The sequence below is a fragment of the Haliotis cracherodii genome, unplaced genomic scaffold (genome assembly GCF_022045235.1).
Source record: "Haliotis cracherodii isolate W230 unplaced genomic scaffold, xgHalCrac1.p SCAF_6, whole genome shotgun sequence".
Lineage (NCBI taxonomy): Eukaryota > Metazoa > Mollusca > Gastropoda > Lepetellida > Haliotidae > Haliotis > Haliotis cracherodii.
This window is the reverse complement of record NW_027266319.1, coordinates 63,017,576-63,034,108: the sequence shown is the minus strand read 5'-3', so window position 1 is coordinate 63,034,108 and position 16,533 is coordinate 63,017,576. Positions and strand designations below refer to the sequence as shown.

Here is a 16,533-nt window from a genome sequence, read left to right as displayed (position 1 = left end):
ATTTCTTCACAGTTGTTCAGGATGATCTCAAACTCATGGTGATGAGTGAGGGAGTGAATTGGATTTATCGCTGCTTTGAACAGTATTCCAGTTATATCATGGCATGTTAGTTGGATGTGGGACGAAAGCCCGGAGTGATGCAGGTCTTAGACGTTAACTGCTTTGGTGAAACTCGCGAGCACGCAGCAAAAGAAATTGGCGCTAGTCCCATAGTCCCTGAAGACTGCCCAACAGCTAAGGTATCATAAGGACGAGTAGAAACTTGCCATTGGCAAGGGTTTTGCTATATGTTAACATTATAAGGACTAGTGGACTAAAACTGTTAGTTTCTATTAGTGGCCCGAGTATGGTGCTGACAAAACCAAGAAACATAATTGGGGTGAACTTGGGAATGTGTCAGTGTGAGGCTTAGAACGAATGTAAGTACCACATAACTGGCCCGTGAAGATCCCGGGTAGAATATGTCTTCAACAACCCATGCTTGCGGTAAAAGGCGAATATGCTTGTCAAAAAGGCGATTAACGGGATCAGGTGGTCAGGCTCGCTGACTTGGTTGATGCAGGTCATCTATCCCAATTGCGTGGATCGATGCTCATGATATCAATCACTGGATTGTCTGGTCCAGACTCGATTATTTACAGACCGCCGTCATATAGCTGGAATATTGCTGAGTGCACCATAAAACAACAAACCAACCAACCAACCGACCACATAACTAGCCTAAGGCCGAGACACTGATTCTAGCCTGGAATAATGAGTAAAGGGGCTTCCGACATTTGTACCATGTGGGGAAGTAAACCCAGTGAGTCGAGCGACCACTTCAGCCCCCAGGACAAGGGTCCTTCACTGACCTGCAAGTACTGTGCCAGCTGATAGAGGTCCTGGGATTGGATGGTGATGCCGGGTGGACAGGGGGCGTTCAGGAACGGACTGCAACACAAGGAGCACATGAAACATCTTCCATTACAAAAATACAGGCAAAATGTCATACATGAAACATCACCCTAATAACACACTGATGATTTCAAGCCCCACAGCATCAATTCGCTTTGAAACATCATCGATCACACAACAATATAAACGTTAACATCAATCTCCCATGTGATTTTACCCAAAGCAGCATCGTTATAGACAGTTAGGAGAGTCAGAAATAGCTCCACAGTGAAGATTACCTTCTCAGTACCGATTCTACCAACACATGCAGGAAAGATATGTCCAACCCTCCTTTGGTAAGTCGGTTATTTAAAGATAGCAAGCAGGGTAGGTAATATGCACTATCAACAGGTGCTTGCTTGCTTGTACATGAGCATGGCAGGAATGATTCATGAAGTTCATCATCACTCCTTATCATGTTTATCACTAAATTACTCATTTCATAGCCACAGCTAGGACCATACAGGAACGATTTCTCAACACAGCTGAAAATGCTGAAATTTGCATTTTTTTTACAATTGTACTGAAGTTGATGTTATTCAAGGGGTAGAAATTATCACAGTGTTCAGATCTCTTTTTCTTGTGCTTTTTATCTGCCCAGGTCTAGACAATGTAATTAGGGTGGTTATTGCAAAATTGGTAAATATCATTACATTTGAACTATCAGACCAAGGAACTGCCAATTTTGTTTGTTTGTTTGTCAGCAATATTCCAGCTATATGATGGCGGTCTGTAAATAATCGAGTCTGGACCAGACAATCCAGTGATTGACATCATGAGCATCGATCCACGCAATTGGGATCGATGACATGTTTTAACCAAGTCAGCGAGTCTGACCACCGGATCCCATTAATCGCCTTTTAGGACAAGTATATTCGCCTTTTACGGCAAGAATGGGTTGCTGAAGACCTATTCTACCCCGGAATCTTCACGGGTCGAACTGCTAACAGTGGGATGTGAATCAAAATTGTTTAGACTGAGAATTAGCCGAGCTTAGTGGCACTTTTAGCATGAGAAGCAAACAGTATTCCTGTAACAGATCCACACTATGTATATACCGTATGACTGGAAAGATGTGCTATGAATAGAAGTAGGATAAGGCATGGACTAGAGTCATACTATAAGTATAACAAAATTGCCCCATCCTATCACAAGTCTAACGCAACATTCAGTGTTTATGAAGCGCCAATCTTCAAAGTTCTGGAAAACAAACAGTGAGTGTGGCTTTTCACTGGGCTTCCAACAATATTTCATCAGCACCTATTGACACTCACATAAATAACTGTGCTATCTTCAACAGGCACAAAAGTCAAGTTTGAAGTCACCCATCCAACAAAAAGCACCTTCAAACTAGTTTGGCCAGGATAATTGTCATCAACAGATGAGGACTGTCCCATCTAATAGATACAATCTACAAATACAAAGCCCTTCTATACAGGGCTTTGACTATCGTCTGAAGCAACAAGAAGTCTCTGCTATTGAAGATAACTGGAGCATGTTCATCAACCCACAATCAACAAGAACAACAATGAACCAGTTATAGGTTCTTCGACTAAAATGTCTGCTGCCCCAAAATGAACAATAAATCAAAAACAGAATATCCTTGTGTGACTGTTGAACATGCACGTATGGTGGTAATAACAAAATATGTTTCTACAGTATTGTTGTATCTACCACATTATGGAAACAATCGCCTAGCCAGAGCTTCACCACACGGAGGTCCATCTACTGACTCCTTGTGGTCTTCTCCTATTCTTCACCTGAAGGAAAAGTTACCTGAACAGATGCCCACCTGATGAAAATGACCTACACTATTGCTTTCTCTACCACATGATGGAAACAAGAGCCTAGCCAGAGCTTCACCACACATAGGTCCATCTACTGACTCCTTACTGTTATTTCCCCCACTCCTCCACCAATAGAAACAGTTACCACCTGATGCCCTCCAGCAATCTGTCACATCATACAGTCAGTTACTGGGCTCCTGGCCTCCAACTGAGAGAGGATGTCCTCTGTACAGGTAAAAGCGAATGAGATTCTGTTACCTTCTTCCCCACATGGCTATTCATGCAAGCCCCTAACCCAACCACACAGTGCATGCTTTGTTCTCCAGGTCTACAATATGACCTTCCTTAAACCATGGCAACACTATTTGCAAATTACATGCAAGGCTAACAATCAAGCTGGCTTTTTAATGTTTTTAACTTTTCTTCCATATTCAGCTTCTGCAGTTTTAAACATCAAAAAGCCAACATTTGTTGAACATGTCGTAAGGTGGCAAAAAGTGATCGACAAGACCACAATTGGGGCATCCTGTTTGGCCTTCAAAACATAAATAACTGCAGTCATTTTGTTATAATGTTCTGTTTGAACAAGAAAAAATATAGAAAAAAAGCACATGGTATCAATATGTAAGAATATGTATTATCTCAGCTGGTAAGAGAAAGGTAATTAATTTACAAGTCTTCCAATAGTGAGTGAGTGAGGTTTTATGCCGCTTTTAGCAATATTCCAGAAATATCACAGCAGGGAACACCAGAAATGGGCTTCACACATTGTACCCATGTCGGGAATGGAACCCGGGTCTTCGGTGTCCAATAGAGACTATACACTACATCAATGTCAAACCAACAGAATTCAACCATGTGTTCAGTCTATAAACTAGAATGATCAAACATTTATTATCAGAACATAGTTTGCCGTCTAGTCCTACATTCTGCCCTAAGACATCCGTAGACATGAGCTAAAACTGGGATGAGTCGAAATTTACTTCCCAGGTACCCACCCCCTATTACCTGACCCTACCCAGGTACCCACCCCCTATTACCTGACCCTACCCAGGTACCCACTGTAGGTCTCAAGAGTGGAGTGAAAAATGGTCGATTGACAATTGTCTTATTCAAGCCCTGGCTAAAGGCACACTTATAAAACGATCCGGTCATGCATAAACCGCAGTTTACTGAAGCTTCATCTAATTAAAACATATAAAAGTCGGAAGGCATGCATGCATAGTCAGAAAGAAATGCGAACAATAGTGACTTGGAACCATGGCGTTCTAGATAATTTTTGTCATTAAACAATATATCACATGACTAACCACGGGTCCAGGTAGTCCTGTGGGTACCCGGGTCCTACTCAGTACCCACCTGATTGCAGTACCCGAGTTACCAGCCCTCACATAAACTATCAAACCCTCCTTCGACATGTATAATCACTGCAATGTGGCTGCTAGACCTGCACAAGTCTCTAATTCAATAATTATCAGTTTAAATCATAATTTCTAGATCATGTAAATAATAAGAACAAGTTGTCCCTACAAAACACAGGACAGTCCCATGTCTAGATGTAACTATTAGGAGGATAGAATTACTACACATCCATGAACTTTTCTTTCACTACAGCCTTGGAGCAAGGCTATGTGTCTGCCTGAGAGTTGTTTTATCTGCATCTCTCCAGCTTCCTTCAAGATTAAGCTAGCACAACAATTACAAACAACTCCATTGTCTTTTCTATATCAATCTTATCTACTGGGACAAGGCCACTCTGTACAGGTCCCCAACACTCTTTTTTTCTGAAAATCATCTATAGTCCACTGTGAACTTGCGTGTGTGTGTTGAGTTAAACACAGCTTCACAGAATCTCATTAATATGCTATACCACAGTATGTCAGCTTGAAACCGAAATGATGTGGGTCTTTCCCTCCACGATGAAACTCATGAGTATGGGTGTGGTGCTGACAAACCTGGAAACAATCAAGGTGAATCCATAAATTAAAACCCATGTATCTCGCACATCCAAGGGACACAACTCTGCACAGCTAATTGCAGCGCCTCAGGCAACTGAGCCACAGGTTATGTGTCCCCTGGAGAACTTGAGTGAGTGAGTGGGTGAGTTGAGTTTAACGCCGCTTTTAACAGTATTCCAGGTGTTATATTGCGGGCTGTCAGCTTAATGTGGGAGGAAAGCCCAAAGTGATGCAGGTGTTCGACGTTTTCCACTTCGGTGAAACCAGAGGTTATGAGCCATAATTTGGGTTTTTGGCATGCCCAAGGGCCACAACTCTGCATAGCGAATCGTTGTGATTGAAACATGTGCATCGATCCATGCAATTGGGATACGATGACATGCATCAACCAAGTAAGCGAGTCTGACCACCTGATCCTGTTAGTCGCCTTTAACGTCAGGCATGGGTTGCTGAAGACCTATTCTACCCCGGATCTTCACGAGTCAGGTCCACATGTACAAGTGATCACCAAACAGGCCTGTAAATGTCTCTGACTAGGTATAAACACCTATACCATTCCTTCATTTCCACCAACTGTCATTTGTTCACAATCCCAGCCTTTGCTCTAAACTTTTGAGACATCTAGCCCAAAATTGGCTGTTATCATCATTTTCAGTAAAATTTAGCATTATTCTATGAACTATTATCAGCCAGGATCACGAGACCAAAACAGAATTTAACAAGACTTTGCATGGATATATATACATCTATGTACGTCTTTGACTTGGGTTGGTTGGTTTGGTGTTTAACGCCGCACTCAGCAATTTTCCAGCTATATGAAGGCGGTCTGTAAATAATCCAGTCTGGACCAGACAATCCAGTGATTAATATCATGATCATCGATCCACGCCTGACCACCCGATCCCGTTAGTCGCCTTTTGAGACAAGCATAGTCCCCTTTTACGGCAAGCATGGGTTGCTGAAGACCTATTCTACCATGGAATCTTCATGGGTCCTTTGACTTGGGGTTTGTATAAGTAGCTAATGTTGTAGACTGCATTCCCAGTATTACTTGTATCTTTAACTGTTCAGTTTGTATGTTATAAGCACTGTAGCTGGCTTGTCTTGCCAGGTTGGATTCCCCACATCAGTGAACAACATTCTAATTCATGGTGACCCTGAAATGACAGGCTGAATATTGCCAAAAGGGGTATCAATCTACCACAGCTAATCCTGTACTGTCAGTCAGTAAAGTGACCCTGATAAAGTCGACCCATACATTTATTCCATACCACCCCTAAAACAAGCTCAGCCAAACAGTCAATTTTATGTGTCATGGTTTTCTTCCAGCTTTTTCACACAAGGTAGGTCGAAACAAAAATTAAAATAACTAGCTTTGTCAATCATTTATTTATTTACATGAAAATCTTGCCATGGAGTCAAAATTGCAGCTGGCTCCTTGAATCACTGATAATGGAATTAATATAACATTTTTATTGAGTGTCTATATTACTAGCAGGAGAGACAATAAAAATGAATATTTTAACGTTTAATATATTTCTTTTCTGGCTGCTTCCACAGAGGCAGCGGGCCTGTGAAATGAAAATATAAATGTGCGGCCTCTGGTATATCTGAAATGAGCAATCTGAACAAAAACATACAATACCACTGTTGGAATGACTATGAGCTGATTTGTCATATCCAGAGGGGATTGTGCATCATCTCTGTGTCATCTGTACCGGAATCTCCTCATGTGTCACTATACCCAGATACAATCACAACATTACCCTTGTTAATGAATCCTATATCCTTCCCTACCACCTCTATCAGTGAAGACCACCTGGTGCTTCTCCTCTCATCGTGGCATCTGCTACAGCTATAACCTTATGTACAAACACATCCAGACCACAAACCCTCCATGCACAAACTACTGATGCCACGCGAGGTGCGTGTATGACATTACTACTCCCACCCAGGCTAGAGGTTCCCGTATGACCATTCTGTCCGCCAACCAGGATTTGGGGGGCCTGTATGGTATACTAACCCTACCCCCACCGAGGCTAGAGGTCTCCCTATGACCATATTGTCCCCCACCCAGGCTAGAGGTCTCCCTATGACCATAATGTCCCCCACCCAGGCTAGAGGTCTCCCTATGACCATAATGTCCCCCACCCAGGCTAGAGGGTCCCCCATGACTATTGTCACCCACCCAGGCTAGAGGGTGCCCCATGACTATTGTCACCCACCCAGGCTAGAGGGTGCCCCATGACTATTGTCACCCACCCAGGCTAGAGGGTCCCCCATGACCATATTGTCACCCACCCAGGCTAGAGGGTCCCCCATGACTATTGTCACCCACCCAGGCTAGAGGGTGCCCCATGACTATTGTCACCCACCCAGGCTAGAGGGTCCCCCATGACCATATTGTCACCCACCCAGGCTAGAGGGTCCCCCATGACTATTGTCACCCACCCAGGCTAGAGGGTTCCCCATGACTATTGTCACCCACCCAGGCTAGAGGGTGCCCCATGACTATTGTCACCCACCCAGGCTAGAGGGTGCCCCATGACCATATTGTCACCCACCCAGGCTAGAGGGTGCCCCATGACTATTGTCACCCACCCAGGCTAGAGGGTGCCCCATGACTATTGTCACCCACCCAGGCTAGAGGGTCCCCCATGACCATATTGTCACCCACCCAGGCTAGAGGGTCCCCCATGACTATTGTCACCCACCCAGGCTAGAGGGTGCCCCATGACTATTGTCACCCACCCAGGCTAGAGGGTGCCCCATGACTATTGTCACCCACCCAGGCTAGAGGGTGCCCCATGACCATATTGTCCCCCACCCAGGCTAGAGGGTGCCCCATGACTATTGTCACCCACCCAGGCTAGAGGGTGCCCCATGACTATTGTCACCCACCCAGGCTAGAGGGTGCCCCATGACTATTGTCACCCACCCAGGCTAGAGGGTCCCCCATGACCATATTGTCCCCCACCCAGGCTAGAGGGTCACCCATGACTATTGTCACCCACCCAGGCTGGAGGTTCCCCTATGACCATATTGTCCCCCACCTAGGCTAGAGGTCCCCCTATCACCATACTGTCCCCCACCCATCCACCAACTGGTTTCACACAACACCTGATGCCATCATATCTCCATCCATATGTTTACATCATCAGTGAGACCAGCCGGCCTATTCACCACACTTCCTGTGTATCAGAGTAACAAACACTGCCCCAGCCCTGACCCACACTTATGGGCCTTGGAATCCGGGCAATGGCTTCCATAAAGCAATGAGGCCATATATTTCCCTGCCTTTGTTTAACAAATGCATGACCATTTGTGTGAAACTGATATAAACATATGCTGAATAATGGGATCACAACAACCCATTGCATTGTTTTACCACAATGGTATGTAAGCCTGACAGTGATAAATTGCAAGCATAATTATCATGATTAGTTCAGCTTGCAATGGCAACCTGCCAAGTTTACAGTTACTGTAACCAAATACAGTATTTCACACACAAAACACTTCCTAAAACAACAGCAAAACTTCAGAATTGCAAAATCAAGAAAAAATTGACTTCACCAAATACAGTATTTCACACAAAACACTTCCTAAAACAACAGCAAAACTTCAGAATTGCAAAATCAAGGAAAAGTTGACTTTCCCAGGTCTAAGCCTTGCTCTGGATAATGTCTTGTTTATTCATCCCTCTGGCTGTATAATCTATGCACAATCTAGTGCGACTGACAAGATGTCAGCTTAACAGTCAGTAATCACGGTAAAACTTTACCCAGCTTTACCGCGAGTCCAAGAAGAGTCCCGTTTTTCAAGTTCTCACATTTAAGAGCAGTCGTGTATAATTGCAATTGCCTAAATGCCTTAACCTACCTTACAATACAAAGGCTGTTCATTGCAAAGAGCTCAAGGTAACAAACAAAGTGTCAGGATTTTCACCAAACAAATTTTAAACCCAACATTGAAACATGAGATATATTACAAAGACGATACGATACACGTAAGCTTAATCCCAACAATGGCAAGGTAATCCAATCCAAGAAACAAGGTATCATCAGCCAATATGAACCCATGACAAAGCATAGGTGGATCTAATTGTTATTATGCATGAAGCTGCCTACCTGAGTGTGTCCCGGACAAGGGTAGTGAACTCTACAGAGAGCCACATGTTGCGTCCCTGGCCATATGGCTGGGATCAGCGGAGTAAGTGAGGTTCGCGGAACTCACGACAGAGCAGTTGTGTCAGGTGAAGCGTGTTCTGATTGTGCTGTTTCAAAACACCTGGTCAGGGAGACCTGCTCGGCAGTTATCTGGAGCTATCTTATCCGGCTATAAATGCTCAACCATCACGCCCCTTACTTCCTACTATAAGATACCTATAGATTTAATAGGTAACAGGTTGAGTCAATCATAGGTTTTAACGTATGTAAGATACAATTAGTTTTAACAGGTTAAGTCAATCTGGTTTTAACACATGTTAAACACCTGAAGCTTTAACAGGTTGAATCAATCAGAGGTTTTAACACAGGTAGGATACAATTAGTTTTAATAGGTAACACGTACAGTCAATCTGGTTTTAACACAGGTTAAACACCTGAAGCTTTAACAGATTGAATCAATCTGAGGTTTTAACACAGGTAGGATACCGACAGCTTTAACAGGTAACAGGCAAGTCAATCAGAGGTTGTAACAGGTAGTATTCTTTATACTCGGAGAAGAAGCACCTGCTAATTGATTATTAAATAATGCTAGTAAAGAAATGTTGACATACTTATCAGAACAAATTTATCAGAAGAGAGAAAAGTTATATCCTTAAAGGAACACTATCTAGCTTTTAAAGTATGTGTTGCCATGGTGAGTGAGGAAGTTGGGTTAAATGCCTTTTGTTTGTTTGTTTGTTTGTTGTTAAACGCCGCCCTCAGCAATATTCCAGCTATATGATGGCGGTGTGTAAATAATCACCAGACAATCTAGTGATTGACATCATGAGCATCGATCTACACAATTGAAATATGATGACATGCATCAACCAAGTCAGCGAGCCTGCTGACCACCTGATCCCGTTAGTCGCCTCTTACGACAAGCATAGTCAGCTTTTTATATCACAGTATGTAAACGGAATGCAGGTGTGAGGAACCCATTGATGAAAAGGGAATCTGTTGCAATGGTCACATCACAACTTTTTACAAAGTAGAACAATAACTGTTTCTGCATGCTCACAACAAATCATGTGACCTTCAAAAAATATCAGAAACATTCAACTAACTCATCCATCAATAACCGTGTCACCATTCAAAGATGAAAAATAACAATGTTTTTAATTCCAAACTTTTCTCATGCTGTTTGCAATACTTATCATCACAAGGACCTAACATGTCAACAAATCACTTCCATCCCATCACTGAGTGAAGGGCCAGCCTTACATGATTTAAGCACATCTACCTATCGTCTATATGTGACGCTCGCAGTGCTCCCAACACACAGCCCATGCTGTGAGGCACGACTACACCAGCTCCAGATCACCCGTTATCCACAGATAGGAGATCACCATCCACCAGGACGGTGGTCCGATGTGACGACTACGTGGTCACCAGCATACACACAAACTGTACTCCAAGTCCCGTCCATTGGCTTCCTTACTGCTGTTATTACAGATTAATTATTGCTAATGACCGTTCTGTGATTGGTGCGGTTGTCAAATGCTTTCGGCCTGAGTTTCATATGTGTGCCAGATCCTAGCAGATGTCATGGAACCTACAGCTAAACCTTAATTATGATTGTAACATTGGGATTGAATTTCGGCCATGGGATTCCTCGATAATGTATTAAGTATGCTAAACTGACTTCAGTCATCATTTAGTTAAACTTGAAAAAGCAATCTTAAAATTTGCTTAAATGTCAAGGTTCACATCATGATACTGAGCCACACACAATGTTTGTAAGTAAACACGAAAGTGAAGGGGACCTTGTTGCTTAAATAATCTAAGCAAGCAATGGCTACAGTAAAATCTAGTGACATCTGATCACTGATGCAAAGTGGTCAATGAAAATACATAGTCATCTCCTAATCTGCTTGGAGTACGAACTGCTACCATACGTGGTAGGCTACCATACGTGCTGTATTAGGCAGCGAGCTTCAGTAAGTGCCCCATGATCAACTTCAACACCAATCTGTATTGAGCATCTTCCTGAGTCTATAAAAGTCCAGTTACCACCCTTGAGAACAAGGCTGTAAATCTGGAGTTACATTTCGGCTGGACTAACGAGTTCAATCGAAATCCCGTAACGAACAACATGAATTTCAACTTGCAGATTTCGGTCGACTGCAGGATTTGCAAAGCATGTGTACTGCCAACTGGGCGACGACAGATATTTTGCAATTTTGTTCATGTTTTAAATCAAGGTGCTCAAGTGATCTGATTCACTTCGTGGGGTATGCCCCGTTTTATTGCAATATAGATCTTGATTATCGATCAGTTCATCTTGGCTGGGCACCACCATTTTGTTGAAGGAAATGAAAGTGACATGAAGGATGGAATCTGATGAGAGGGGCACAGAAGGGACATAAATTGTAATAGCAACTGGTGGCGCTGTGATTCCAGCCAAGTTCGGCAAGGGTAGAAACTGGACTTTTATAGTCAGTTAACTCCCTTAAGATGGTATAAAGTGAGTGATCATACCAAGCCTGAAAATGTATGTGACTGTCCATATTTTCTTGTGTATTTTACGGGATATTTTCTTACAGAAGAGGTACATAATTGCCCAGAAACTATTCTTAAAAACATTTTAGTTTCATAGACATTTAAACCAAGTTTGTTCTCTACCGCAGGATCTCTGACAACAAATTAACTTGTTATATATGGTTCATTAAGTGACACCCTTTGTGAATTTTCGACGCACCCAAATGGTGTTAATAAGGATTCAATGTCTGATAGATAAAAGAAAATCATGGACAGAGTTAACAAGGCTTACCTGCGTATGTATATTCTATGCCAAATATAGCTACCTTTCAACCTGAATTGTCCTGCTATTATGTATGAAAAACATTACAGAGAAGTGACATTTACGAGCACATGCCAAAATGGGTGTTTAATATTGCAGGCATTTAGCCATGATGTCAGCTTGCACATGCAAAGATTGAGAAGCAAAGCCCAGCAGCCTGTTCCCAGTTGTTCCCTATTACCACTTCCACCGACTGCTTTATATGAAGGGAATGTAGGCCAGGGCAGTAAACTGGCGTAATCAGCCGGCTGGCTTACACTGGCGTGTAAACATTTGGAAATGCGGTAACAACGTCACCACACAATGTAGAAATGATACTGTCAGCAGGACTGGTTGAATGTTACCCAGGGTCCCATTCCACAAAGCCATCTTAGTGCTAAGGTTAACCTATACTTAAACACTGGCTTATGATTGGGTTGCTGAAGACCTAATTAACCCCGGATCTTCACAAGTTGTAACTTGAGTGATGAGTGAGTACTGTCTTACACTGTTTTTAGCAGTATTACAGCAATATCATGACGGGGGGGGGGGGGGGGGGGGGGGGGGCACCAACAGTGGCAGTGATCGAAATAATTTGGGGTCCTGGGTCCTTGATGTCAGCTCCCTTCAATGTTAAATATTCAAAATGACAGTTATGACAAGGAACAACAGACTGTCATGCTCAATGTCAAACACTGAACAGGCTTCACACAATGTACCCATGGGGATTCAAATCCAGTCAATTGAGTCGACAAGCAAACGCATTAACCACAAGGCTACCCCACTGCCCTCAGGATGAAGATGAAGTTGATGCATCAGCTAAGTTTTAAAAGAATATTTTTTCGTGAAATACTTTTTCAATGCCTTGCAGGGTGCATGAGTGACCTGCATTAACAAAACTGACTGATGTAATTCATTATGCTACATGCGAAGGAAGCTGTCATTATCCCATAAAGATGTCATAATACTAATTTCCACTCATAAATTGGATACTTTTGCCATCTGTCAAAGGAAATAAAATCAACAGCCTTGAAATAGTCTACCAGCATAACTTTCAACAGATTTACCAATTTAACATTTAACGCTGTATATTACATGGGTCTGTTTTAATGAATTCATAAACATAACTGTATAAAACCAAAGATGTCATATAAGATGCTACACCTTCACCAACAAAATGCAATCAGATTAAGGTACAAGGGACTATCAGGTATGTGGTGTACACAAAATCTACCAAATGATGAAATCACAGAAACTTGCACATGATTTTTTTTGTCTTGTTTGTTTGTTGTTTAACGCCATGCTCAGCAATATTCCAACAATATTCCGCCAGTCTGTAAATAATCGAGTCTGGACCAGACAATCCAGTGGTTGACATCATGAGCATTGATCCACGCATAGGGATACGATGCCATGCATCAACCAAGTCAGCAAGTCTGACCACCCAATCCCGTTAGTCACAAGCATAGTCGCGTTTTTTAGCAAGCTTGGGTTGCTGAAGACCTATTCTACCCCAGGTCTTAACAGGCAAGCTTGCACATGAAAACTAGTAATGGCAGAGTTCCATGACAATCAAGTCAGTCAATGTCCATGTCAAGTAAATCAGAGTGAGTGAGTGAGTGAGTGAGTTGGGTTTAACGCCTCTTTTAACATTATTTCAGTTATATCACGGCGTGTCAGCTTCATGTGGGAGGAAAGCCCGAAGTGATGCAGGTCTCAGACGTTTACCTCTTCGGTGAAACCCACGAGCACGGGTACGGTGCTGACAAACCTAGAAACATAATCAGGGCTAACCGGGATTCGAACCCACAATCATAGGTTTCTGGCGTGCCCCAGGGACGCAACTCTGCACAGCGAATCACGGCGCCTGAGACAACTGGGCGACCCGTGCCCCCCTCAAGAAAATCAGAACAGTTTTACTGCAGAGGCATCTAAGGCCTAAATTACAGTCGCTAACGATGTTTACATGGTTATAACTGCAATTAAATTGATATATAAATGCTAAAATATGTTAATTACATGTATTGCACATAACACACAAACTATTTGTTGTTCATTGAAATGTGACAGATACAGAAACTGTTGCCATTCAAAGACTACATGTCACTGAGTTGCCTGACAGGCATGTTTTCAGTTAAAGTAAGGCCAGGCGTTTTATATTTCTTTCGGATTACGTACCCACCAACTCTAATTTTTGAGATAATGTAAAAAAAATAAATCATATTTCCATTTTTCCACACCTCCCTTGACAATTGTCCGTGTCGTAAGTGGTAGAATTTATATTGTTACAAGGGGCTTTATCATCACAAATGGCGGTCTTTTGAGCACAGAATATGTTCATAAAGTATGCTAGAGGCAAGCTGCATTTAAAAAAATGCATCTGGTTTCTTACTCCTTACTCCTCCAACCCTGAACTTTGGGCTGAAAAATCCGTAATCCTAAAAATAAAAAAAGCCTGGCCCAAAGAGTTAGACCCTACTTTCAATCAACAGATAAGAAATAGTGTTCTAGTTGTACACTTGATCAACTAACCTACATGATAACATTGTGGATAAAAAACTTCTGTTGTTTCTCATTCCATTTCAGGGCTACCTGTTGACATGTCATGACATTACAGGGCTACCTCTTGACCTGTCATCACATTTCAGGGCCACCTATTGACCTGTCATCACATTTCAGGGCTACCTGTTGACATGTCATCACATTTCAGGGCTACCTGTTTACATGTCATCACATTTCAGGGCTACCTGTTGACCCGTCATCACATTACAGGGCTACCTGTTGACCCGTCATCACATTACAGGGCTACCTGTTGACCTGTCATCACATTTCAGGGCTACCTGTTGACATGTCATCACATTACAGGGCTACCTGTTGACACGTCATCACATTTCAGGGCCACCTGTTGACACGTCATCACATTTCAGGGCTACCTGTTGACATGTCATCACATTTCAGGGCCACCTGTTGACATGTCATCACATTTCAGGGCCACCTGTTGACATGTCATCACATTTCAGGACTACCTGTTGACATGTCATCATATTTCAGGGCCACCTGTTGACATGTCATCATATTTCAGGGCCACCTGTTGGCCCTTCATCAACCCACCCTAACACCCCTTACCCTGAGTCAAGACATAAGGAGAAACTAAGTGTTGTACTTACGCTGGCGTGGCCTCCCTCCCGTCTGGATGGTAGAGTACAATGGTGGCCACAATACAACCGTGGGTGACTGAAACCACAATACAGATTCTACACTGACACACAACATATCTGTGGTAGCGAGTTGCTCGTCTAGAATTTGTGTTCCTGAAACTCGTCTGGCAGGTCTTACTACAGGAAGCAGCTTGTATCAGCCTTAATTTCAACTCACAACATTCTAATTAAACAAAAACAACACTTACACCATGTACACTAGTCTGTCTTACAGACCCTGATACAAATATATATCAAATACAGCCCATGTAAGTCTATAATGTTTGGCAAGTCTAGATCACTGCAGTACCTGAAAATGAAGAGAGTCACTGGGCTCCTTTTTATTATATTTTTATTAAGATAACTGAACAACTGTTTTTTTATGAACGATATGTTCATTTCAGAGACTAGATTTTAGTCTACATGTACACACAAAGCAAAGAATAAAACATAGGACAGATTAACAAAACACTCAGGAAATGAAGGTCCCAACGTGTTTAGTCGCAGAATGGTGGAAATAGGGCAAATCCACCATTCTGAGAGCAATCAAAACAGGTCGGAACTTTATTTCCTCAATGTCTCCTCAGCAGATTGTTGATAGCAATAACATATATCCTTCAGCCTCCATGAAGAGGCATCATTATTCCAACCCTGACTGCCATATTAGAACCACCCTAAATAACCACAGTCACCATGCTAACAGTTTTAGCCTGCTAGTCCTCATAATCAGCGTTAGAAATTGGCCCTAGTCCTGTAGTCCTTACCAAACTGCCCAATAGTAAAGGTATCTGAGGACAAGTAGAAATTGGCCCATTTTAAGGGTTTTGCTATATTTTATAAGGACTAGTGGACAAAAACTGTTAGTTTCTAACCCTGATAATGAAAACACATATAGCAAAACCATTAAAAAGGGCAGATATCTACTAGCCCTTAGGATACCAAACTACTGGGCAGTTTGGCAAGGACTACAGGACTGGTGCCAATTTCTAACCCTGTGAAACACAGATTACATTTTGATTACATACTACGTACCTGTGAATGAACAAACTACAAAATGCACATGATGTACCGCTGTAGCAAGTTGGTATACCCCACCCAGAAACTACTTATCTGCAACTGATTACTATTCCAGCAATGGCCACCAGATAAACATGTCATGAATACAACACCTGTTCACAACCAACATACTAACCTAAATGATATATTCCTTCAGAAAAACTCACAAAACTAAATAGTTCCAACTGTTCTGACAAACTGAGAAAGCTGAATACTTCCAAATGTTTTGCCATCCTAACAGTGGCCTATTCATGAAGCCTGAGTGTGCATCTGAAGCTCTGTCTATATACAGTATATTCACTCAATGAATGGGGATGTGTGACCTAGTTATAAAAGAAACTTGCCTTTGTAGACCAGAATGTTTGAATAGCAACACCTGCCGCAAATGTAATGAGTGAAAACTGATTAAATGTAAACATAATCTTGTAAGATACCTCAGATTGAAAATACTTGAGAAATTGGCACTAGTCCTATGGTCCTTGTCAAACTACTCAATAGTAAGGTATCCTAAGGACCAGTATAAATTTACCCTTTTTAAGGGTTTTGCTATATGTTATCATTATAAGGACTAGTGAGCTAGAACTGTTTGTTTCTATCACTGCTCGATTGTTACAA

General features: G+C 42.3%; 1 protein-coding gene across 17 annotated transcripts in view; it reads right to left on the bottom strand.

Annotated features, from left to right (window-relative positions):
- The window catches only part of LOC139445897 (sarcolemmal membrane-associated protein-like), a 99,798-nt gene that overhangs the window by 39,591 nt on the left and 43,674 nt on the right, over positions 1–16,533 (bottom strand). For all 17 annotated transcript variants that reach the window (XM_071227139.1, XM_071227141.1, XM_071227145.1 and 14 more), the window contains exons 4-5: positions 14,833–14,899; positions 852–930 (exon numbers count right to left, since the gene is read on the bottom strand). In XM_071227139.1, the coding sequence (XP_071083240.1) occupies positions 852–930; positions 14,833–14,899 (146 nt within the window). The remainder of the gene's footprint in view (positions 1–851; positions 931–14,832; positions 14,900–16,533) is intronic.